A 26562-nucleotide genomic window follows, 5' to 3' on the forward strand; every position below is an offset into this window, starting at 1 on the left:
GTGAGTAAAGGAAAATGTAATGGACAACAAATGATGGTAATTTCATCTCACTCTAGGGAGCACTTCTGTGTGCACTTTCGTCTTACAAGTTAAATGAAACTTGATGAGCAACTGACTTCTGGATAGTTTTCAGGAGCTGTCTCACATCAGAAGTGTTACATTCTTCTATATTTAAGCAGAGAAATGCATTTTCCTTCCAAATTTGGGAGAGAAAACCCAATAAAAATTAATGGCTAAGATGCAGCTCACTTTATGTCTTACACTGAGAACTGCAACCCTGCATAAATAGTGAAAGGAAACAGCTAATTTTAGGATATTATTTACCTGATCCACTTTTGACATCAACCTAAGGGTGAGATTTACTCTGACCAGATCTCCAATGGCTACAGAAAAGGGCCAGGAGGTTTTGATAAAATGTATGTGAAAGCGTTAAATCAAATTAACCCCAAGTGGTTCAAGTTATGTGAGCTGGAAGCAAGAAGCATAAGCAGTGTCTCACCCAACAGCTTTCTGAAATTTCTGTCAGGAAACTTGTTTTAACAATCTGTTTATAGAAGACTTTCAGGAGGACATCTTTCTGGGATTTAAAGGATGTCCATACACTGCCTGGAATATGGTAGTACTAAACAGATGAGAGCAGCAGTAATGCTGTGGCTGTGTCCTCTGCAGGATATGTAGAGCCTTTGCCCTCTGGTCACTGCTAATACCTTGTGCAGCCCTCTGCCCAAACAGACCTTGTGACTGGCTGATTGCTGAGATGTCTGTCTGGCAGACACTGTCCCCTTGTTTCTTCCAGATGGCTGGATGACACCCCAGTGAATTATGTTGCCTGGGCTCCAAATGAACCCAATTTTGCAAATAATGATGAAAACTGTGTGATAATGTCAGAGGATTTTGGTGAGTAAAATAGCAACAAGAAATATTTGGGTAAAATTTAGCATCAAAATCCAAAATGTTTGGTACAGACTTAAATTTGAAGCTACCCCACAAAGAGGTAGTTCAATAATACTGACATTTTTTCTTAACATGCTCAAGTTTGAAACAGTGCTATCACTTTTAGGAAAGAAGCATATTGTAAAGGAAGGAGGAGTGTATTTAGGTAAATGTGTTTCATTTGTGCTTTATGAATGCCATCTGGGCCTGGCTGCTCCAGTGGTTGTACAAGTTTTCCTGTATTCTGTAATATTTTCAGTGATTTTATGTGTTCCACTTCTTTACAGGCTTTTGGAAAGACATAAGTTGTGCTGTGAAAAATGCCTTTATCTGTGAAAGGCACAATTCAACTTACTCAGGATTTGCTCCTACTGTACTTCCACCTCTGGGAGGATGTCCTGAAACCTGGCTTTTGTTTAACAATAAGGTACAGTAATAAATCTCAGCCATATTTAGCAGATTTGCTATAGGTGAAGAAAACAACTATCCTTTTATCTCATTAAATAAATTCCTCTATACACCAGTTTACTAAGTGGTATCCTAGTTAGCAGTGCAGTGAATTTTCAGGTTGGCAAATTTGTAACTAAATCTCAAAAGAAGGTGATTTTTATGTTTGAAGTTATAATTTTTATAAATGTCTCTGTGCCTTTAGCCATAGTTACTTTCCCAGTTTCTAGATATTCCTGCTTATTTTAGGCATACTTAGAAATCCTGATACATTATCCTTATCTGTAAGTGTAACCCTGTTTCTCTGAGTAAGACAGATGAAAAAACGAAAGGTCACACTTTTCATAAGTAATCAGCTATCACAGCAACTCATCTTAAGCTGAGTAACACGAACAGCAATAGATGTCAAATCAAATATAAAAGAAAACCAAGCATTGCTTTCTGCTAAGTTAAGCAAAAAAACCTGGACATATGAATTTTTAAAAAACCCCAACAAACAGACTAACAGAGGAAAACCACAAATCAATTCCACAATGCAAAGTTTTTATGCATTCAAAGGGCATGAAGAGAGAGGAGCCATGTCTTCTGTCCCACAGAAGATACACAACCACACAAAAAATATTTTACACTGGTATTTAGGAAAAACCTCTATACAAAAGGGCACTTGTTCCCGATGCTGTTCCACTCATGTGAGTTCTCATATGAGCTCTCCATCTGTGGTATTTAATTGAAAAAACTTGACCTGAGAGATTATTACCTGCTTCAAATTAGGTTCACAATCAGGAGACAGTTCCAGTCCCCCAAAAATTCTACTTTTCAGTAATTTAATTCCTCAAAAGCTTTGGCAGTTGTCAGCTCTTTCCCAGCAGTGACTCCACAGGTTTTTAAGTACTGTGCACGTATCTCTGGGGTTGGCTGGGTCTCCTTCTTTCAGGCTGACAGTTTTGTGTTTCATCAGATCCCTCATCTGCAGCTCTTTGCATGCAGGGACTAGCACGGAATTAATCCAGATCAATGGTTTTAATATTCTTTGCCACCTGAAAGTCTGTCTAATTCTTTACTCTCTCCACAGTGTTATAAAATATTTGGATCCAGAGAAGATGAGAAACTAACTTGGCACTCAGCAAGAAGTGTTTGTAGAGAATTAGGGGGAAATTTGGCCTCTATACACAGTGATCAAGTGCAAGGTATGACATCTGAGCCTTACAGCACTATGTATGAAACCACACGTCACCATCTAAGGATGAGGGTGAACCGACCCCCAGATCTAAATTGCATCATCTATGAGGGAAGACCAGGAGATGTTTGATCCAGAGGGAAGGCTGGAGTGAGATATTATGAGACTTCCCAAGTTTTGGCAAACATCTTATGTGGAAGGAACAGAATATTCTGTTCCCCATGGCCTTGGAAGATGGGATAAATTGTAATAGTTTATAGTCATGAAATGCTCACAGATATTCAAGCTAGACATTAAACAAACATCCACCAGAAATTACATATCTGCAGGTGATTCTCCCTTGGGAAAGACAATACTTTTGAAGTCACTTTTGGCCCTGATTTCTATAATATTTCCATGCAGCCTAAATAATTTAAATCAAAAATGTTTTCCTTTTTTCCCTCTTTTTTTTCCCTGAAATCAAACTGCTTCAGTTTGATTACCCATTGTAATTTTTCTCTTTTACCATTAGCTCATAGCCAAACAATACTGAAGTTGGTATTTCCAATATATTTAGAAGATGATTGGATGTTTTATTTGTAATTTGATTTACATTGAATTTGAAGAGACGAAAATCCTCAGGTATTTTTGTTTTATTTTTTTAATCTATTTTCTATTAGCCTTCCTCACCTTCCACCTAAACGATGTTGCCAGTGGAACATGGATTGGGCTGAATGATATTAACAGTGAGGATACATATCTATGGACAGATGGAAGCGTTTTTGACTATTCAAAGTGGGCACGAGGATTCCCATTCAGAGATAAATTCACAAGGGTTGACTGGAAGTATATTACAATACAGGTAAAGAGAAATAAATCAGAAAATGCATAACATAAATAACATACTCAAGGTTCGAGTACCCAGCCTAACTTCTGTCTCAGATAAGATCTTATTTTCAATTGCTTAAAGCAGAAGGCAACTGAATATTTCAAAGATCAAATTTTTAAAGCTGTACTCAGGAATTAATAGACCTGTTCAGAGTCTAGGCTTAATCTCATTCCTTTGTCAAAGTCTAGAACTGCAGAAAAGGAATGCTTTACTATCTTTACCACTAGAAATAATTACACTTTTTATAATTATTATATTTTACTGAAAATATTCAGTGTTATTAGTTGTGATTTTTATTCTGGTTTATAGTTTTTCCTTGCATGATGAGAATCCAAATGAAACTTCAACAAATTCAGTACAGATTACCATTAACTACATAGTAAAAATAACTTCAATGCATTCCAAGGAATTTTAATAAACTGACAGAAGTCCTTGCAGCAATCTGCCAATGAAAGTACATTTGCTTAAGATATATAATATAATGCATTTAATTTCCAACAAGAAATACATGAAAAGAAGAGCCAGAAAATTAGAAAAGAAAGCTATTAGCTTTTTGTCCTCATACCTATTTCTGTTATTTCGCTTGGAATTTTGCACTTTATCAGCAAAAATTTTATTTTTTATTTTTGCGCTAGACTGATTGTATTGAAATGACAAAAAGATCTGTAGATGATGCAGGATTATGGCAAAATACTGACTGCCAGCATAAAAAAAGCTATATTTGCCAGATGGACAGTGGTAAGTTTTATTTTTCACTTTTTTTTGTTGAAAACATTTACTGAAAAATCCAACCATTTAAGTCCTCAGTTGTAAGTGCACAGCTGTGGCTATAGCAGGCAGGGTGAGAGAAGCAGGGCTACTTTCCTGGCTCAGGAAAGTAGACAAAAAGGCATTCTGGGATAAAGGACTATAGAAAATATTTTGCTTTACGACTTCTCCCCATCAGCACACCTGCCACCACTCAGAAAAGCCAACATTGCCTACCCTGCAGACATCCACACTTAATCAGATGCTTGCACATGGCATGTAGACACTTTGAAGACAGGATTCACCATCTTCATCATAAGAAAAGTGCCCAAACCAGGTTCCTAGAAGGGCTATGCCTTCAAAATGCCTGTTTTCTCTATTAACAGAAAAGTTTAGTCATCTGTGCTTTACCCAATTATCGTAGATCTAGGAGCCTGAATCCAGTTATTTTGCAAATACAAAACAAAAAGACAGATCCCTCAGTGGCCTCCAACTGGGGGTTAACTGAGGCCAATTAAACTGATTAGTTTGCTCATCAGTCTCTAGAAAGGCCTTCCTAACACAAGAACAGCAATACTCAGAAGAGAAAAAGTTCCAGTTTTCTTCACGAAGCCTTAGGGTGGGAGACACATCCGGAGCAGAGCTACACTGCAGAGTCTGCAGGAACAAAAACAGGGAAGTGCTGAGCAGCAAGTTAAAATAGAGGAAGAAGCCACAGCTGGGTCAGATGATTCACAGCTCTGTCCCATGCAAGGGCAGAAAGCTGCATGAGGGTGACACTAGCAAAAAAAATTGCCAGGGCATCCTCAACAGTGACTGAACACAAAGCCAGTTTATGTCTTTTCTTCTGTCCCCATCACTAATTCTAGGCCTTTGCCTTCTACTTCTGCATATATAATTTAAGGTACAAATAAAGTTTCCTTTTTCACTTCATTCTACAAGGGAAAGATGTAGCAGCAGGGCCACAAACTTTGCTTAGAAAAAAATTATTTTGAGACTGAAGCAGTATGGAGATAGTCCTGTGCTCATGCCTGGGAAGAAGTTCACCTGCACTGAGGTGGGGGGACATGGAGAGCTCTGGGGGAGGATCATGGTGAAACCAGTATTCACATCATTTCATCTGGTCAGTGTATGTTTATAGGTACACACAGCTCATTCTCTGCCTCTCTCTAATCCCTGTATGTGTTTTTACACCATAGTTTAAAATAATTCCAAATTGCCATTAAAATAACTCTCTTTGGTTTTGTGTGAGAAATGCTGTTACTTGATGCTTGTGCTGGCACACCATATTCATCTGTTACTCAAAAGCAATATTGCTATCCAGTACCTAGTAATTTTTCACTGTTTTCTCCTCTTCCTCTCAAATTTGTACCTCTTTCCTACAGAGCCTGAACTGTTTCATCCCACAAGTGGTCCAGATTCTGATTTTGTCCATTATGGTAACAGCAGCTATTTAATCATTCCTTATAAAATGGATTGGGAAGAAGCAAGAAAAGCATGCAAGGAGAAATCTTCAGAGCTTGCCAGCATTTTTGATTATTACAGTAATATATTCTTGCTGCTGCGGGCAGTGCAATATGAAGAGCCCTTATGGATTGGGCTCAACAGCAATGTGGTAAGATTAATAAATTAATATTTTGTAAAGTTAAATGTTGTTATTATTAGCAGAAGAATTGTAGCATGAACAGATTTAGAAACCTAGGACTGGTGGACAGTCTCACATCTTTTGACTTCATCTATCTTAAATCATTAAACTCCATTTTAGGCAATGGAGAAGGATGAGAACCTTTGGCGGTGCTGGACTCTCTTTACTAGTTCTGTGGGAATCTTGGACACCTAGGTAAAAACATCTGGTAAACTTTCAGATGGCCATTTTTAGGTCAGGTGACCCCTACTCAAAGGATCCAAGATGGTCAGTAGGGCTAGTGCCTCTTGATCATTGGCAGCTGTAGCTTTTCCATTACATTTTGGTTCAGAAGGGTTTATAGGCCAAACCACACACCTTTGAGCATACACTCTTTGTTACACCTGCTAGGTCCCAAAGATTAAAATCAGTAAAAGTTATACTGTACCAGAAGTAGTGAATACTGAAATCAAGTTCCACCACTTTGTAAGGGAACACCTGAGTGAGAATCAGTCTTGTTAGCTCTGTGACTGAGTGACAAATTGAGCTTCAGCTTCCCTAGTGAATATGCAGTTGCTAAATGCACTTAACTATCATGTTTCTATTGCATTGTTCTTTGATCTGACTAAAACCTCTTGATAATAACAAAGCTTTTGCATCTGTCATAATCATCTTAACCATTCATTGTTTTTACTAGTTGTCATTCCACTCTAATATATAACATAGCAAAACATGTCTGAAATTCAGTATACCTAGGGATACTTGTAATAAATATTGTGTAAAAATAGCATTTCCAGTTACATGATGCAGCAACACTCTGATAAAGCCCCTCAGAAGGCTACATTGTCTGAAACAATGAATTTGTTGCTGAACAATACGTATTTCCACTATTCTAACAGTATGTGTCCCCCCACCAGACCAAATGCTCACATAAGTGATGGGTAGTCACCAACCTTAAAATAAATCCTTCCACTTGCACAAGTCCACAGGGCATCTCTGCCCAAACCAAAATAATAGTGTTAAGTCCACTTGATATCAAAGTTGGTTGTTTTTACAGTCACAGAAGTATGATTTACAAAGCAGCTAAAATTCCATTTTGACCAAGTTTGAATCACCAGACATTCCCCTGGTACTCATAAATGAGCCATCCGTGACTTTGCAGAGTGAAGCTTTGTGGTTCCACCTGTTCCCCAGGAAGTGACTGATCTTGCCCTGATGATGCCAAGCTCAGTATGACCTTGTGTACCTGGCGCCTCTCTTGACACAGCTATACACTGGAGTGAGACCACATCTTATCCCCCTCTTCTTATTGGCAGCAATATATTGTCTGTGTCTGTGTGCTTTTCCTTGTAATTCTTCTGATTCTTCCTGGAAAAGAAAAAAGGGGAGGAGGGAAGACTAAACAAAGACTCAAGAAGTCCTGCTCAGCGTATTTCTCATTTTCTTCTTAAAAAGTAATAATTTTCTCAGGTATCTCATAGTGATAGCTGCAGTTTACTCCTAAATGTTTCTCCTCAAAACTGCTGGAGCTTAGAGTCCTTGTTTGGTTGCCACCTCTGAGACCCATTTCCACCCAAGCTTTCCACAGGTTTCATGTTCCTATGGTCTTGCTGCTCTTAATGGAGATCTGACTCCTCTGGGATGGGAATTCCACCTCACAACGTTGCCCAGCAAGGGACTGAGTCCCCAGGGAGCATTATTTAGCCTTCTAAACACTTCCATGGGCTGTTCCAGCATGCGAGCCATACTGCTGTGTCTTGTTTATATGTCGCTGAGTCCTGATTCAACCAGTATTTTAACAGTACTACCACAGTACAAACTGAGCTGCCTGTATCACTTTGAAAATGTGCTTCTGTATAACTGCATTTATCTGAAACAGCAAATGAGAGTGTAGAACTGTTATGTTGAATGTCTGTTTCAATTTTAGAATTATGGATATTATAGATGGACCGATAAAAAGAAAATAAGTTTTTCTAAGTGGGACTATGGAGAACCAAGACAGAAAAAGCCTGTGTCTATCTAGCACTCTCTGGGAGCTGGAAAACAGCACCTTGTAATGAAAAACATCTTCCTGTCTGCAAAGAATCTGAGGGTAAGCAATGGCAATGACTTTTGGTTTTATGGCAGGAACCTTGCTTTATGTGCTTTGACTGAATTGCAAATGTCTAAGTATATATTGAGGAATAAGCCTGAGTATGTAATGTCAATACCTTTATTTTGCATTCAGATGTTTTACTTTGATGGAGTTGACATTCACCAGCCAAGATCCTTCCATTTTAGTGGGCTGGAGTGATAGCTGCCATGGGAGCAGGCAGACAGATCACAGAGATTGTGGGAACATTAGACATTTCACATTGAGTCTAGAGTGTAAAACTGGTTCTGCTGATGGGGGTTTTATGCGAAGGTCTGTAATTGATGAAATCCACTGAGTATAAAACAGATTTTTTTTCTTTGACATATACACATCATTCCTACACTGGTTGTTACTTCATTACTATTAGATTCCAAAATGTGGATAAAGGAGAAAGAGTTTTATCATATAAAAAAGGGTCTGTTACTGGCCCAAACAAAAATTCATACTCCATAGGGTTTCTGTGGGTAGCACTGAGAAATACTACACAGTAAAAGTTGCAGGCAAACCTCAAGATGGGACCGAGCTTTTTTGCTTTCTCATTTGTGTTAGAATAACATCTGTTAGCTCTAGTGACACACACCTAATGAAAATACAGAGTTTATTTGGGGGGTTGAGGGGGTTTTTTGTTTGTTTGTTTTTGGTTTGGTTTGGTTTGGTTTGGGGTTGTGTCGGGTTGGGTTTTTGTGTTTTTTTTGGTTGGTTGGTTGTTTTTTAATTTCTTTTCTAGGCCATGCTCTGAATTTCATAGCTATTAATTTGCAACTTTTGTTTTAAAAACACATGTACTAATTGACAATGTCGCCGTTTCTTTCCATAATGTCATTGTTTGTAGGAAAATGAGGGGTTACCACATAAATATTCAATAAGCCTCAGATTATTCCATGCTTTGTCAGATATAAAGATATTCAGAAATTTTATGTAAGGATTGTTATCTTGAGGAAAATATTAAATAGGAAATTTCTACAGTAAACTAGGGTTTATATGATATTTCATTTAAAATAAAACTTATTTGAACTTCTTGAGAGTTTGGGAGTTTTCTAGGAGGCTTTTTTTCTGCTTTTTAATGCTTCTTTTATTTATATAAATTTGTTGGTTATAACAAAATAAACTAGAACAAAAATCCTTGAACACTCAAATATCCTTGAGACAGTACAAGTTTGATTTAGTTAGTAACACAGAAGAGCACAGGTTCACACTGAGTCATCCTCTTGTGGCTGGCCAGTCCTGATCCTCACTGTCACCCCTGACTTTGACACTGATAATTCTAGCACTGTGTGCCAAAGAATACTTAAAGTACTTTAAAGAAAAGGTGGTTTTAATACTTGATTTCATATATGAAGAACTGTAATCCTTACTGAATGAAAGCATCTATAATATCTCATTTCTTCTAGATGTCCTTCCTTCTGATCCCCCGCAGGATACTGGAACATGTCCTGAATCTGATCACATATCTTGGATTCCTTTCCGAAGCCACTGCTATAACTTCAATGCCAATGAAATGAGCTGGGCTCAGTCTGTGACTCAATGCATTCAATCAGGTAATTATTATTTTTACCCAAATATAGGACTATTTAAAAAAATCTTGGAAAGTAATAATGCAAAATCTACAAATATGAAAAATAAGGAATAAATGTCTCATTTATTTTTATTGTTATGTGTTTTTTGATTATGTTGAATTCAAGGTGATCAGATTTCCTAGTTTTATTTTTCCAGCTGTGCTTGATTCTTGTTATTTCTTCATTCACAAAATTTCTCCTTTTAGTAACATCTTAAATTTTATGCGATTTTTAAAAACCCCACTTGTTTCTGGCCTTATTCCTTCTTTTCCATATCTCTCCCCACACAATATGAAGTAAATATCGCAACAACCATCACTCATTTTTAATGCGGGTTGTGTCATCCGAAAGGGGTTGCATGTGCTGCCTGGTAGCCCTTGCTCTATCAGTAAGGCTCCCTGGCAGACTGAAGAGCCCAGGGATGGAAAATGCTTCCCTCCCTGTCTTTGGACACATCTGTTCCTGACCAAGATAGGAGCAGCACTTTGGCACTCTTTCACCTTTGCTGCTGAGTCATTGGCTGTCTCATGCATGTCTCAGGAGGCCAGGAAATAGAAAAGAAAGGAATCCTTTGTTTCATATCTTTTTAGATCCTCTTAGCCCTCTTACTCTACCACCATTGCCAGAAAAATTAATACATCAGTTTGAATTGCAAATTTGTTTGTTACACAATAATATTTCATGCTATATGTTATTCTGTCAAACCATGAAGAACAAATAATTAATCACTCATAATTCCTATGAAAAATAACATCCAATCACTTGAAAATACAGTGCACTTTGTCTGGTGTTTAAGAGTCATCATCTTCACTGTGCTTTTGTGTCTTTCACTTTAGATGACCTTTCTCATTGTCCGGGCTGTTCCCCTACAGCTGTACACTACCTTGTTGTCTCTATTTAAATTCTTGTTTACTCCCTACCAGCAGGAGAGGTTTTTTTATTAAACTTAACCTATCTCAAAAGCTGTAACTATGTTGGGTATATCTCCAATGTTCTTCCATTGTTTTTTTTATAGGTGCTGTGTTGACTTCCATAGAAGATGTGGTTGAATCAAACTTTTTAATAGAACATGCAGACTTATACACAAGCAAGACAAGCGGCTTTTGGATAGGAATATACAGAAATGTAAATGGTAACTGTTCTAAGTTCTATAAATAACCATAAACAGACTTTATTAAATGGACAAAAAATTAATAAAATAAATAGGTTTTAAGCAGCCAATTGAAGTATAGTAGAAGTTCAGACCTCAGTCCTCTCTGAGGTTCTCTCGTATTCCTGGTCTCTGAGAAAGCTTTTCCTGTTGGGAACAAGTCCTGGCTGGCTCTCATCTTCTCATGGCTGGGGAACACTCATGTGGGACCTGTGAGAGTCCAGCCAGAGCCCACAGCATCAAGCTCCTCTGTGACTCTGTATGGAAAAAATTAGGCTGCTTGCTAAAGCATGCAGAAGAAAACATGCATCTGGAAGAAAACACTGTTACCAGACTAAAAGCAGTCAGAAAGTGTTTGATTTTAGACTATTTTGATCCCATTGAAACATTCTTTTTTTGTTAGGGTCTATGAAAAAAAGTTTTCATTTTTAACTAAGCATATGTTTAAGCATTATAGTAAAAGCTGCTTGATTTTCATTGAGTGCTGCTGAAATAATAATTTAGAAACTTTTTATCAGAAGTCTGAATTAAGCTTTTTTCAGTTTGAAACTTTAATATCCTAGAGAAAAATAGGGAGAAATATAAATGACTGATAAATCTGCAATCATAATTTGGGAAAGCAATTATATTGTTTTTGAGACAAGAATCAAATGAGATAAAATGTAACAAAAACAACAACAGGTGGAATTTTTGAAGAAAGTAATATTGCCTTATTAGGCTGAACAAAATAATATTATGTTAATATTCACTAAGGTGAAAACTTTTCCTGTGGATCTATTAGTATTGATACTAACTTTTGCAACATCAGGGCAGCTGCTTTGGCAAGATAACAGTGCCTTAGACTTTGTCAACTGGGGTGAGGGGCAGCCCTCGTGGGATGAGCTGGCTTTCTGCGTGGAGTTGTCTGCGGCCACCGGCAACTGGAGTGTCCAGCCTTGCTCTTCCCAAAAGGGTTTTATTTGTAAGAAACCAAAGAGTAAGTGACTTCTTTAATATTTGCTCTTTCCATTTATGGTTTTATTTCAGTAGTGATAGCACAATATGATCATTACAAAGGACTGATACAAATGTTTCAATGTTCAGACAAAAATAATACAATTTTTTTTGTTGTTTGCCCTGTTTATGATTTCTTGCTTTATAACCTCAGATTTTCTTACATTCTGTGAGGACTATTCAATTAATAAGTAAAAATCATAAATAATTCCTGAAAAAAATTTAAACTCCTTTGTTGTTTTGTTCCCCTCCAACATAAACCCATTTTTTTTCTACTAACATTCCTATTTTCTTTCTATGGAACAAGAGTGGCATCAATAATTTGCTATTCTTTGTCTTGCTGTAGTATGATACATGCTGTTCCAGCAAGAGATGGATGAAGCAGTTCTATTTAAATAGAAACGGAAGTGCGATCCAGAGAGCACATAGTGACCTTTGAAAAGAGTAGAAGTGTTTTGGTTAGCTTTTTTTTTTCCTTTTTTTTTAATATTTTGTTTCTGTATAACTGAGCACCATCTGCTTTAGTCAGGAAGTAGAAACATCAGAATATTGTGAGCCAAACAACCATGTGGTATTTTGGAGTTTAACTGTTAATTCTGCAAAAACGTCCAATTTCCTGCCCTATTTCACAACCCCAAGGTTCAGGATGTTTCTGAGGTTCAGTCCTTTCCCCACCAAAGCAAACCTGCAGTTGGTGGGGAAAGCAGCAGTCACACCAGTGTTGAGGGCATGATCTCAAAAGGAAAATTCTGCTTTTAGGACAATGCCTAGTTTTCCTTGCAGGCGGCAGACACTGCTGAATGACAGTTCTTTGTTACCAAACATGTCAGAAAGCAGAAACTCTCTATCACCACACAGTTTATTTGACGGGTTTGACTCTGAGCGGCCCTGATGCGCAATGCCAAAGTACAGAGGATATTCCCTGACACCGGGTTCTCCAGAGGAACGGCGTTCCAGCACAACCAGATATTTATTCCACTACAGCCAGCTCCGCGTCCTTTCAAGGGACAAATTTAACAGCTGCTTTTCCTTCGTGCTCGCAATCACACCTGAGCTCAACGCACTGCTCTGGTTCTGCTGCAGCAGCCCGGCTCCTGCTGCATCCCACGCTCCCAGATTCATCCTGGCCGTGTCCGTCACCCAGCAGCTCCCAGCAGCTCCCAGCAGCTCCCACCCAGCCGCCGGGAAAAGCCTTGCGGATGGCGCCCTCTGTGCACAGCCGGGAAACGCTGCACAAGAAAGCCTGAGCCTCTACGTGTAATTACACATGCAAATGAATTATGGTAAATTAAGACCTGCTGGGTCTCAAAAGAATTGTGTGCGATACAGGAAAGCTCAAATATCCTCAGCAGTCGATCAAGTTGTTCCCAGTCTCCACGAGAAACAGACGTGGTGAAAAGGGCAAGGTTAATTAATCAGGGGAGAGGAGAGAGTCCACTTACAACAGTCAGAAACTACCAGTGCTTGGAGATATTCTGGTTATTACAAAAGAAGCAAGAAGGGGGCTTTAATATGCAAAACACTGCAGTTTTATTGAAGGGAATATGGGGTTAAAAATCTTTCGCACCTTTTCAGCTCTCTTAATTTAGCAGATGTGTTTTCAGAAGTGAAGATGATATGCAGGTTACCAGACCTTTTGCTAACAAGCAACTGTCAGGAAGAAAATGTGACCTTTTTAGATTTTGTCTTAACATTTGTCTTTATCTTTGACAGCTATTCTTAAAGCAGCTGCAAACGTGGAAGGTAAGATTTTTTTTCACCTTCCAAACAATTTCAGATATGTGCTTGAATTTAATATTATTTATTTCGGGTCTTTTTTTTGGTTTGGTTTTTTTTGTTTGTTTTGTTTTTTAAATATGAGCTTAATTTACTTACTTACCAGTGAATTCTTTCCCAGCCTAATTTATCATTATCTGCAAGACACTTAGGGAACCCCAAGATAATAAAATGCTTTGGTAAATTGGTCACCGCCTCTCTGATCCTCCTTTTGCATGGTAAGATCTATGAGGAAGACTGACACAGAGATATTATAACAGATTTTCCCCCGAGTAATTAAGAGAGATATTATAGTTTTCAATATTATTATATTTATTTGTTGCTACAGTTCATTCATTTCTATTTGCTTTTTATTTATTTATAGATGCCAAAAAGGACAAAGCCAGTGGTCACCTGAATATGTGGATACTACTTACTCTGGTCTTCATCATTTTATTAGGGATGGGCTTCATGGTTTATTTTTTATTCAAGATGAAAATTGGAAGTGGAACTGAAAGAGAGCTGAGGTGGGGCAGCAGACAGCTGGAATACAGCCATGCCCTGACTGCAGGGGACAATGGAAGTGATACTACCAACAACAGAGAAAAAAATGAACACAGTGTTGTCTGATGGGATAACACAGCCAAACTAAATGGTTAAGCTGAAAAAAAATATAGCTGAACTAAAGGAAACCTTAGTCTTTATTAGGTGCATGTAACTTTTACTGTGAAGTTACGTTGGCAGTTATTCCTTCGGTAAAGATTGAGAACTATTGCTGTATGCTCTGCAATAAATACTCTCAGGTGTTTATTGACTTTGTACTGTACAAAATGGCTAATGAGGTGAGCATGGAAAATAACTGGTGGGAATTTAGATTTAAAAGATATGGGTTACTTATTTAGGAATTTGTGACAGTGTCACATACAGAGTCAAGACTAAAACTGAGCACTCTTTGCAGAGCACTCAGCCCTAATGCTTGCACTTTGAGAGTATCTCACCATACTGTACTGAAGCATCCACACTGTTACTCAAGTGGTGTTTGGAATAAACAGAGATTTACATGAATTGTTCTTCCCCATTGCTGCCCTTGTTTTACACCCTTTACATAAATATCTTCCTTGCTATAGTATTATAAGTGAAATGCAAATACTTGTCCTTCGTTCATGGCTTCAACTTGGATTTTGCAAAACAAATAAATCTTTGCACACAGTCTTATTCTATGACTTTGAATGTTTTTTATCAATTATCAACATGAGACTATATCAATAAACAATCTATATATTGCATAATAACACTTCAGTGTTTAATTAGCATGTGGAGGTGATATATAGTTTGTTGATCTAATGTGTCTTCTTCCTTAAAAGAGAGGCTGACAGGAGGAGATGCAGAAACATGAACAAGGCATATGACTAAAAAAGCCATAAATAAACTATAAAGTAGTCACCAATCCATTCCTGGTTTTATTCCACTTGATCACTCATTTTGGGATACCTTTGCTTACTGTCCTCCACCTCTCTGATAAATGGACTGATAGCTGGGTGCTGTGTCCATGCTACAGGCCCGTAAAACCACGGGGCACACAGCAGTGCCTTGCTAGTGAAATGTTTTAGAGGTTTACTGAGATGTTTAAGTTTCCTATGAGTTCTCTGTTGTCTCTGACATACTGAAGAAATAAAGATCTCAAGGGTCTCTGGGAACAACAAACCTTTAGAAAGTGCATAAGAACGGCAGAGGAGATGTCACACCACATTGGATTGACACGATGTAGATATGGCAATTAAACAAAACGTATTGCAGAGGATAAGGAATAAACGGCATTTTGTACTCAAACTACTTTTAATGACAGCCCTCTTAATCTTACAACTTCTTTTTCCCCCTTCATGTAAGTTACAAAAAATACACATATTTTTCTTTTTTTGTGAATACTGAACTGGATTCAGTGCTATTTGATGGCTAATGATAAAGGCAAAGCAAATTAAAAGAATAAACAGATTAAAAAATCCAACATAATAACATTATTTTAAATTACACAGATTTTAGATTTTAGATTACACAGCTCCAAAGACTGTATTGTGCAAATGAATTTCTTCTATCTTATGAAGTGATGCTTTGCTCTTGCAGAAAATACGGTGAGATTTGTCTTCATAATTAAGCTAAGAAAAATGAGACAAAATTTGAAGGGTAATTTCAGCTGAATTTCTTTCCTCCCTTTTTCTCAAAATAACAAAGGGATTGTGCATCATAGCTGTAGTTAATTTCCACTTAATAAATGAATGAAGCTCACTTGTAAAATTTGAAACTATTACTCTTCCCTTGTCTCATTTACACTTGGTACAAAGAAAGAATAAAGTAGTAAAATTCATTTGCACTTAATGGATGAAATAATTTTGAAAGGCAGTTTTTTTGCCAAAATCAGAAAGATTTGTAAAGATTTGGCTAATTTGCGTTGGTTCTTCTAAGATAAATTCACATGAAATAACAGCACAGTAGTTCTACTAGCTGATACACTGGATAGATAAAAGGCAAGTATATACATAATACCCAGTTTATCAAGTCACCAAGTAAAATTAAATTGTCCTGTGTGGGTTAATTTTTCACACTGAAATAGCCAGCATTGCTCACTGCAGTAAATGAAATCAATATATCTTTTGCAACAGTGAAGACCTATATGGCTAAGAAATTTGCATATATTTTTCTCTGAGTTTCCCAGGTATATATGCATGACATTTAAGGTACATTCGTTTAAAGTGCACTCCCTGCTTCTTTGTCTTTGAGGGTCAGAATGTTACAATTCCAGCACAGAACCAAGAAAGTTAAAAATAATTCAGTGGAATGATCTTGGAATGTTCAAACTTCGCCACTTGCATTTGAATGGATGGAAACTTCACTTTCAGATGCAAAGTTTGAATTTTGTAATTACTTATAGATTTCAAAATACCACATGTGACAGGATATTTCCTTATTTAGAGCCCAGTTTTCTCTTTCAACTAAAAATCTCCAAAACTGAGAAGGAGCCGGTGCGAACTGATTCTTTAAGGACCTCTACTGCAGCAATTATTTCATCTCTTCGCTTTGTGAATAAGAAGACAGAATGAAATACTTGACCTTTTCTACAGTTTTAGTTTTCCTCTCATTTGTTCATACTGCTTTTCAGACATTCGGTGAGTCTATTTTTTCCTATCCCCTGCAAAAGTGGATGTGAAAGTGGGCATCTTTGTTGTCTTGTTGGTTTCTCAGGATCTTTAAGATTTTTACACAGCTTTACAACTCTGCATTTCATATTTGTCCTAATGGGAATGGTTCACAGAAGTTTCCAAAAGGCAGATACAGACATGTTGATTTACTTTTAAAGAGAGGGTAATATCCAAAATGGGGTAAAGCTGGGAATCAGAAGGAGAGAGTCACATATGTGAATAAAGATTGCCTTTTGGGTACAACTTGTTTATTGGTTATGTTTGCTACTGTAAAGTAGATGGACTTCACAGTGTGCTCCATAGTCCTTGTCTGTATATGTGACTGACTCACAAAAAATGAAAAGGATGAAGGAATTAAATAGGGTGGTGTATGTGTTTCTCCTAGCCTTAGCATGAGATTGTGTGGGGTGAGATGGAACTTGTGGATTGATGTAAGATGTGGCTTCTCACTGTGGCTGAGAAGATGCCAGTGAAAAAAACATATTAGAAATATATGATAGTGAAGAACAGCTGTGGAATAACCACCACAGCTGTTAGGGTAAGGATGAGAGGGACAGTTAAGGCTCTGAAGTTGACCAAACACAGATCACAACTCCCTTTTGAAGTAAGTATGATGATAATGTTCAAAGATATGTTTTCTTTATCCTTCAGTTCATTAGATTTGTGGAGTGGGGTATATATCGCAGCTTCCAAAAGCAAACACTGTTCCATGTGAGCTGTGACAGCACTACCCTGTGCAAAAAGAGGGTCTCCCTCCTGCTCTGTGAGGTGGGAACCCAATCCAAAAGCAGAAACCTCACAGTTTCCAGCAAGAACTCCTATCATTAGAACCAAAAATTCTACGAGGGACAATAGCTGGTACTTAGGGGACTACACGAAGCATTTATTTACTGAGCAGTAAGAAATAAAAGATTTAATAATATTTAAAACTTTTTGCCTAAATGGACAAGGAAAGAACAAACTAAGTCTCAGCTTCAAATTTAGATTTGCAGAAGTGAAACTTCTATATATTACGGAGCTGGTCAAAGTAATACGGGGACTTTCTGGAAGAGCTCAAGAGCTATTCTTTCCATCATAACCCCCCAGAATTTTTCCCATTCACTACCCAACATTGGCTTGACCTAACATCCCACTTGTCCTAGAGACTTTAGTGTTTGGAGGGGTATCTCACTGCCTCTTATGAGTAATTCTCTCAGATGGATATGGCAGCGATGCTGCATCTCTGTTTCCAGGTGTGAATTTGAGGCACAGAGGGCCGAAGGACAAAATCTTGCCCTCCTGTTCTGCAGGTCCTCGAATACTCCTTGTAGTCCAAATTTCAACCCCTCATGACCCAAAGCCAGTGAGAGCTGTATGCTACCTGACATTTTGAAGAGCATGCAGCTGTGTGCCCAGGCAGACTTGCTTTGTGCGTCACAGCACATCTGCAGTTCTGGACAGCCCTTCCCAGCAGAGCCTACTTATCTCAGTGAATCACTATATTAGGCTACCTATAACCCTTTGGGAGTGTTAACTATGATGTGAGGCATTTACAATGCACAGGCATGCAGGCCCACACCTATAGAATCTATATGCTCCTCGGTGTTGGTTCTTGTGAGAATGTTTGTGATTTATTGTGTGAATTATGTTGACTTCTTGTGATAGATATACTGATGAAAGGATACTGGATCAAGGCAAGATAACAAGCCACCATTATATGGTTTTCACTTCCAAAAAAATCCCCAAAACATAACAGAACATGTCAATTCCAAAAGGAGCAAGAGTCACAGAAGGCTCACTCACTAACTGTATTAAGCACAAATGCGACCCCACGGAGAAGTATGTAACAGGAGCTAAATCTATAATGCATAATAGTGATGGCCAACTTCCAAATTTTCAGTAAAGGTCTCTTCATCTTGAATGAAATGTACATTTCAGGAGAAGATGAAATTCCATTATTATGATCACATTTTTGAAGCTGAGCTGATGCAGTTTATGTGTTCTTATTCCTCCATGTTGTGTTTACATGTATTTACTGAGCTGTACTTACATTTCCTTCCCAGAATGAATTGTCTTGAAAATACCATTTGATCCTTGTAAATATTTGCAGCCTCTTGACATGAATCAGATCAGCATAGAATAAACAGCACATCTTTCTCCTCACAAGTTCCCCTTCACCATGTGCTCACCCTAACCTCCTATTCTGAATGTTTTGTTTTACAGACAAGGATATATTCTTAATATACAATGAGGATACTAAGTTCTGTTTAACTGCTCAGAGTTCTGAGGTAGTCACAACAGCCACTTGCAAGAAAAACAGTGATTTACAAAAATTCAGGTGGGTCTCTGATCATCAGCTAATGAGCATGGCATTTGCACAATGCTTGGGAGTGCCCTCCAAGAGAAACCAGGCTAAAATTTCTCTGTACCCATGCAACAAGAAAAGTGAATTCCAGAAATGGGAATGCAAAAATGCGGCCTTGGCAATTCAAGGGGAAGATTTGTATCTCAGTGCTGACAAAAGAAAAGAAAATATTGCACTGAAAACAGGATCAGAGGCAATGGATAAATGGAAGATCTATGAAACCATGGATGATTTGTGTTCTCAAGGCCATGAAGGTAAAGTTTAAACGTTAATATTGAAGGTTTATTGAATCCACTTGTTTCTCATCAGAGATAGGGTCTTTTGATTTCTGCTCCCCTTAATCTGATATCAGCTGTTCCCCCTGAGGCAATAGCTGACTAGAGAATGATTAGTTCACATATTCAGGCCTGTATCCCTCCATCCTGGAGAAACACAGCTGTTTGGGTTCAGACAGAATGCAGTTTGTGCAAAAAATTTGCATATTTTTTGTTCTTTACTTTTAGAACAAATGTAGATGTAGGTTATTTTTAATTGTTAGTGTTAATCACTCTTCTGGGTGGTGCGTAGCAATAACACAATGGGCAGAAACTGAAGCACAGGAAGTTCCGCTTGAATATGAGGAAGAACTTCCTTTGCCAAGCAGCCAAACAGATTGTCCAGAGAGGTTGTGGAGTTTCCCTCCCTGGAGATATTCAATAATGGTCTGGACACAGTCCTGTGCCACATGCTCTGGGATGGCCCTGCTTGAGCTGGGAGGTTGGACCTGATGACCCATTGTGGTCCCTACAAACCTGAACCGTTCTGTGATTCTGTGACTCTGTAATCAGAGCACTTTCTTTAACTGCATAGTGAGATTGTATTAGTATTACTGGATGAAAGGGAAAAATCTCTAAGTTTAATACATCAGTATTAAATGTAAGGAAATAATTCCATGCATAATACCTTCAGTTGCTCTGTGAGATTTCAGATGCCAAAAATTCTCACAACATTTAACAATTTAATCAATGGTTTCCTTTTAATGAATGATAGGAAGTTAAGCCACATGATAAAAAGATAGCACTATTTTTAGAAAATTATATTTAAATATATGAGATAAAAATCACTACAGTCCTTTCATAGTAGGCTACAGCATGAAACTGCTCAAGTTCCAGCTGGTACAGGTAATGATGTACCCCAGAAACAAACAGTAAATTGCAATACCTACCAAGAACTTCCATGAAAGACATTGCTGATTATAGCAGCTCCCCAGTCACTCTTGTGTAACACTTGTAATGCTCTCTCCAGGCAGTCTTATGGAGAGTACAGACACATATATTCACACAGCTATATTAAAATTTCTCTTTTGCCCCCTCAGATCTGTTTACATTGTTAGGAAATTCCAACGGAGCTCCGTGTGCCTTCCCCTTCCTGTTGAGTGGTAGGTTGTATGCTGAGTGCACGGCTGCTGGCAGGTCTGATGGCCTATTCTGGTGTGCAACGACGCCCGACTTTGACATGGACCATTTGTATGGGTTCTGTCCAGCTGCTGGTAAGTCCCACATGCATAAACCCTATAACACAACACTGTTACGTAAATATATCTGTATTGAGATGCTGTTAATAATACGGAAGGGAAAAACCTTGAAATGACCTAATTTTACTCAGAAATGTCTCTTTCACTCAATAACATTCCTGACAGAAGTAACAAATCTGTTTGCTAATAGCTTACAGTCAGGCTGAAAGTTGTCTGGGTGTGTCCCAGTTAAGACTCAGGAAAGAAAACAGTGTGCTTTAAATATGACTGTTTTCAGCATAGAATCACCTGAAAATTGAGATGTTATTCACAGTCTAATACCCACTGATATTTTTGATAGCAGTAGTCTAACCTGTTCTACCCAAGCAAAGCCCTGTTCTGTATAACAAGATTGGTCTAAAGTTCATGGGAAAATGTAGTTTGTTTTCTGAAAGATATGAAATTAAAAGATTGGCTCAAAGGTTTTACTGAAATATTAGCATCATCAGCATTTCCCTTTTAATATTTCAGACTACATTACAAAAGAATGTTATCTCAACAGATAAAAGTATGGTCATTGGAGTGCAGGATCAAGAGCACCAAAATACATGTTAATAAAGACATTAAAAATGCTGCCTCAAACCTAATTTTTCAGTACAATACCACAGAATCAGAATCACAATTTGTCATTTTGATAGGAGCATTGCACTGGTAAACCAGGTTCAACTCACTCTCAACCACCAATGACCACCATCATTCTGACTGATTTGGTGAAAATTATTCTCTGGTGCAATATTGCAAGCAGTAACTTGAAAAATCCCATGACATCCTCATTATATAAACTAGAAAATATGAAGTGTTTGGCATGATAAAATTCTTGGGACATTATCACTAATACTTGAGTCTACAGTAAAAAAGAATGTTAAAAATCTCTGAATCAGCAACAAAGAAACAATAAGAAATAGAAAACATTTTCTCTAACAAACCATTCAAGAAATTTAGCATTTTTTTCTCAACAAAAGAGAAATTTAGGGCAAGTTGTAATCACAGCTTATTTTAGTACTTGCCCAGGGACCAGTTCTGCTAACAGTGAGCTGTCAGAAGACAATTTCAACATTCCAGTTATCTAAAACACATGCAGACTACAAATACAACCTCAATTCCCTCACATGCTCCTCACAGGGCCCTTCACCAGCTCTCTTGCCCTCCTCTGGATGTGCTCCAGCACATCAAGATCTTTATTGTAGTGAGGCTCAACACTGAACTAGTATTTGAGGTGTGGCCTCACCAGTGCTGTGTGCAAAGGGACGATCACTGCCCTGGTCCTGCTGGCCACTGTTGCTGATACAGGCCAAGATGCCATTGGCCTTCTTGGCCACCTGGGCACTCACTGGCTCGTGTTTGGCTGGTTATCAACCAGCACCCCCAAGTCCATTTTCACTGGACAGCTTTCCAGCTGCTCTTCCCCAAGCCTATAAATGTGATTATTGATGGCATAATTTGACAAGATTTCTTTACTGGAAATGTTTGTATTTCGGTTGTGTTTCAGCCAAGAATAATCTCGGCATAGCCTATGGGCTGCTGAACAGGTTCTCAGGGTAGACAATGATCAAGATACAGTTTTGATTTACTGACTTCTTTACAATATTTTTTTTCTCCTGGAGATTATAAAATTTGAAGGGGAAAGTGCAAATAAAGAATGTAAGGCTCTTCACTGCTAATGTCAATGAAAAACCCTATTTTCTTTACAAAGAGCAAGATAAATTGCGGGTCTGAGCCTTATTTGCTCCAAAATGTTATTTCTCAATTAAGCTTGCAGTTAAATTTTGCCATAACATTTTGTGTAAAATGTTTATTACAAACTCAGGTACTAAATCTCCTTTTTCTCACACAGACAGTTACAGATTTTGGAGTACAGATCCTTTGACAGGAACCTACTACCAGATAAACCACCAGTCAGCTCTCACATGGCACCAAGCAAGGAAGAGCTGTCAGCAACAGAATGCAGAATTATTAAGTGTCGTGGAGATACATGAACAAATATATCTAAGAGGTGAGCTAATAAGCAAGATTCAGTTAAAACTGTTTCAAAAGGTTTTTTTGAGTGATTACAAAAGTTTCAATGCTTTAATCACATTATAATGAACAGCTGATGTAAAAAAATGTACAAATATAAAATATATGTCCTAATAGAAGTACATATATTATGTATGTATATATAGGTATATATTATATTTGTATATATATATGTACTAATAATATATGTACTGAAACTACAGTATATTAAGCTTTTTATAGGTGGAACTTCTGTAAGTTGTGGAATTACCATTTTAAAGTATTTATATTATTATTATTATTATTTTATCCAAAAATGTAAGAATTTCCAGCTAATTAGGCAAAAATTGGCTCAAGCTCAGAAAACACCAGAAAGGTCCCAGAAAGGGATCTTAAAACAAGAAACAACATTTTAGGAGGCAGCCTATATATATAATATATAATATGACTATTACATTATATGACATGTTCTATAATTTTGTGTTCATAAATCAGTATTCTTCACGTACATCTAATGAAACAGTAATTTTGAAACACGATATTTTTTATGCATTTTTACATATTTTATATGGTAATTTTATACAGACTTTATAGGTTTATGAACACTGTGGAACAAGGTCCTATATCAATTGAACCACACACAAGAAAACTTGTAACATCATTAATAATAGCAATTCAGTCTTTCAGTTTTGAAAGCTTATTGTTTACATATAACTGTAGAATAGCATTAAGTTCAGATAAAATAATATGTAAAATAATCTTTTTCAATTCACTACTCTTTATCTACAGAAAAATCCCTCTGAGTTTGTTACCAGTTAACATGAACTCTGTACTGAACTTACACACCACCAGGCAGACTTTTATTATCTTCTTCTAAACTTTGGAAATGCAGAAGTTTTCCTAGCAAATCTCATTAGAATTCAATTCTTTTGGTTAACTAGATTTGATTGACAGCAAGAGATCCTCTCTCTGGATTGGGCTTAACAGTCTGAATCTCAACAGCGGCTGGCAGTGGAGCGGTGGCTTTCCCTTCAGATACTTTAACTGGGCACCAGGTAGTAATCTTTTTAAACAATTTTTGGAATTAATATTTCCCACCAATATGATGAATGTGTAATAAATGCAGTCCTGTAGTATTCCATACGAACATGAGGAAAGGGAGCTGAATGCCTTACGAGACAAGTAAAACAAAAAAATCTGAGAATGATGATTTTCTTCACTGGATATAACTCATGGAATTTCAAGCAGAAGAGCTAAATAACCTCATCTCCTATCAGAGGCAGATAAAGTAAAAAGCACTAGTTGAGCTGTAGCATACTGGGAATGCATTCAATTCAGTGAAATCCTCTGTCTCTACAACTCTCACAGGGTTATCAGACCCTGCATCCTGCAAGGACTCAGCTGTCAGTGAGCACTGCTCTTGCAAAGCCTTCCTCTTCACGTCTTATGCTTTTTTGTTCTTCTTCTCTCATTCAAGAGGCTGTAAATAGAGTTTATGGTGTTGACAGTTTATCTTTGAAAGTCACTTAATGATTGCCATGGCAACAGTAGGTTGCGGCAAATTCTGAATAAATGCAAGCATAGTCCATCTTTTGGCCTTCCCAAGTCTCAGAGGTGGCACCTGCTTTTATCTGGCACAAAGGAAGAAGGGAAAGCCCAGAGCTGCTGAGTTTGGTAGAAGATTTTCTACCTTCTGCCGAGCTGGTCAAATTCCTCGAGATTTGCAGGCCTGAGGAATTGGCTCTCAGGTCATGCAGCCCACAACCCCAGAGCTCCTGTATCCCCACACAATGGTTATGATCATGAGGTAATCTACACATTTCCAGTTCACAGCAGAATTGTTTTAAGTTGTACATTTTGTGGGGGGAGGGAAAAAAATGTAATTTATCATTTGGGGCCTCTCTGAGAAGAAAACACTGACCATTCCCCAGGGATAGTGGTCCTGGAGAAACTCCTGGAGTGTTGGTTGAAGAGGCAGGCAGAGGAGAGACACTCAACAATTGTAAGGGAATGTCAGGAGGTTCTGCTTGCAGCAAGGAGAAAACCTGCATTCACTTTCCAAAGGACATGCAGAAAGGACCACTATTCTGTAATCAAATGTGGCAGAATATGTGAAGTATGCAACAAGCTTCAAAAGAAATATTTCGATGGGTACTTCTAAATTACATTTCCTTATCTCTGGTAGAAAAATAATGTAGGAGTGAAATCATGAGCCCATAATTTACACATGAAAAGGCTATAAGTAAATTGCTCTTTTAGCTGCTGACATAAACCCTGTGCTAAATAAAAATAATTTGGTTTTTTATCCCATGAAGGAAGCCCTGAGCCTGAGTCTGAAAAACTCTGTGGGGTACTAAATCCCAGAAGAGATGCTAAATGGGAAAACCAGCCATGTGAGCTGAAACTTGGCTATATCTGTAAAAAGGAAAACTCCACAAAGGATCCTTTAATTCTTCCATCTGGTATGTCAAGCAAAAAAAAAAACCTTTTGATAAGGTCATAATTTATGTCGCTAAAGTTAAATTTAATGGCTATTTAAAATAAAAAGAAAAAGCAAACATTGAAATTTGTTTTTCTGCTATGAGGACTGGTACAGAACAAAGCATACTGTTATTTCTTTTGCACAATATAATTAAATACTGAAAATGTTCCTGGAGCCCAGTAACCACACAAGCATTTTTTACTCTATGTTATTATCCACAATTCCAGAGGCACTGGGTTAAGCCAGACACTATCACGAAAGTATCATGGACATGAAAATAGAGTTAGAGATGCTTCACCCTTCCTGCAGTGCATTCTAATGGAAACACTGAGGTTTGTCACAGAAGGCTTGGAAAAATGGCACCAGTAGGCTTCTTGATGTAGCAACTTCTTGATGGGGTTGCCTGTAACCTAGAAAGTTGGCAAAAAAGAACAACTTCCTTCAGGCCACTTTTCTACTGTACTTCTTTCTGGTTTATTTAATGAGAGTTGGCATGGAAAGCCGTGTGTGCAGAGAATTACTTGTGCTACAGTAATAATGCCTTTATGAAAGATAAAAAACATAATTGGGTGGGGTATATTGTGAGGAAATACTACATACCAAATTCCTAAATATTCCTCTGGCCAGTGAATACTTCACACTAGTGAAGCCCAGTAACAACTGTCTCCAGTCTTTTCCTCTTTTGTTTAAATGCAGTATGGTTTCTATAGAAGTACAGAGAGCAACAACATACAGACTAAAATACATGTGTGAGGAATGAAGTACTGCTTATTTGTTACCACTTAATTTTCATTCTAATTAGTTAATTAACTGATTTTAAATGCAATTGCAGTTATTCTAGACTTCAGTTTGCACCATATAAAAACTTGAAATATCTATTGATTTTGAGGGGATGTAGAGCCTGTTAAATGCCCAGAAGAATGGTTGTCCTATGGAGGTCACTGTTTCATGGTTCATAGAGACCCCAAAGTATGGAGAGAAGCCCTCATTTCCTGCAATGAGAGCAAAGGCAACCTGGCCAGCATCCACAACCCTGAGGAGCATGGCTTCATCCTGTCTCAGCTTGGCTACAGTGAGTACTTCTCACAGGACAGTGTTTGGTACAGATAGAGAACTATACTGTTAGAAATCTTACAGGATTAAAATAAAATAATTCTCACTTGTTTGTTATGAGTATTTATAGGGAAGGCCACAGATACATAGGTTAGAAAAAACCCAAATGCCAAAAACCCACAAAAGGAATCATTATTCTCTCTTCTTTTTCATTTGAATTCTTTTCATTTTGATTTTCATTTGTTTTTCACTGCATGAAATCACTTGAAGGAAATAACAGCTCTAGTTACTGCAGCATTTGAGTGGATTATCTGCATCAGACACCTTGTAGCGGTAGATACAGTAATGGACTTTGCTGATAAAGCTGAGGAATCTCATTTCCTGCTGATATCTCATTTTTAACTTCTTTAAAGAAGAATGTGAATTACATTTTAAAATAAACTTCTTCATCTTTTAATACAGATGAATTTGCATTGCAACATTGCAATTTCAGCTCATCTCCATAAAATCTTGCTCCTATGGACTGTTTCAACTTGGGTAATAACACAGATGAATTTC

The 26562-nt window shown here is 37.6% G+C and overlaps 2 protein-coding genes across 2 annotated transcripts in view; both read left to right on the forward strand.

The window, feature by feature from the left end:
* The window catches only part of LOC121671612 (macrophage mannose receptor 1-like), a 33724-nt gene extending 19125 nt beyond the window's left edge, over positions 1–14599 (forward strand). The window contains 13 exon segments of the mRNA XM_042043599.1: positions 797–897; positions 1221–1360; positions 2453–2567; positions 3217–3398; positions 4061–4163; positions 5558–5787; positions 7724–7799; positions 7802–7888; positions 9322–9468; positions 10502–10618; positions 11445–11612; positions 13343–13372; positions 13770–14599. Coding sequence (XP_041899533.1) covers positions 797–897; positions 1221–1360; positions 2453–2567; positions 3217–3398; positions 4061–4163; positions 5558–5787; positions 7724–7799; positions 7802–7888; positions 9322–9468; positions 10502–10618; positions 11445–11612; positions 13343–13372; positions 13770–14014 — 1741 coding nt within the window. The 3' untranslated portion in view covers positions 14015–14599.
* Positions 14600–16360: 1761 nt separating this feature from the next.
* Positions 16361–26562, forward strand: part of LOC121671336 (macrophage mannose receptor 1-like) — a 35675-nt gene continuing 25473 nt past the window's right edge. The window contains exons 1-7 of the mRNA XM_042042798.1: positions 16361–16545; positions 18781–19176; positions 20277–20450; positions 22309–22467; positions 23411–23524; positions 24785–24931; positions 25841–26023. Of these exons, the coding sequence (XP_041898732.1) occupies positions 16476–16545; positions 18781–19176; positions 20277–20450; positions 22309–22467; positions 23411–23524; positions 24785–24931; positions 25841–26023 (1243 nt within the window). The 5' untranslated portion in view covers positions 16361–16475. The remainder of the gene's footprint in view (positions 16546–18780; positions 19177–20276; positions 20451–22308; positions 22468–23410; positions 23525–24784; positions 24932–25840; positions 26024–26562) is intronic.

This window comes from Corvus kubaryi, unplaced genomic scaffold (assembly GCF_017639235.1).
Source record: "Corvus kubaryi isolate FWS band 111438036 unplaced genomic scaffold, C.kubaryi_AGA036_p1.0 37398, whole genome shotgun sequence".
Classification (NCBI taxonomy): Eukaryota; Metazoa; Chordata; class Aves; order Passeriformes; family Corvidae; genus Corvus; species Corvus kubaryi.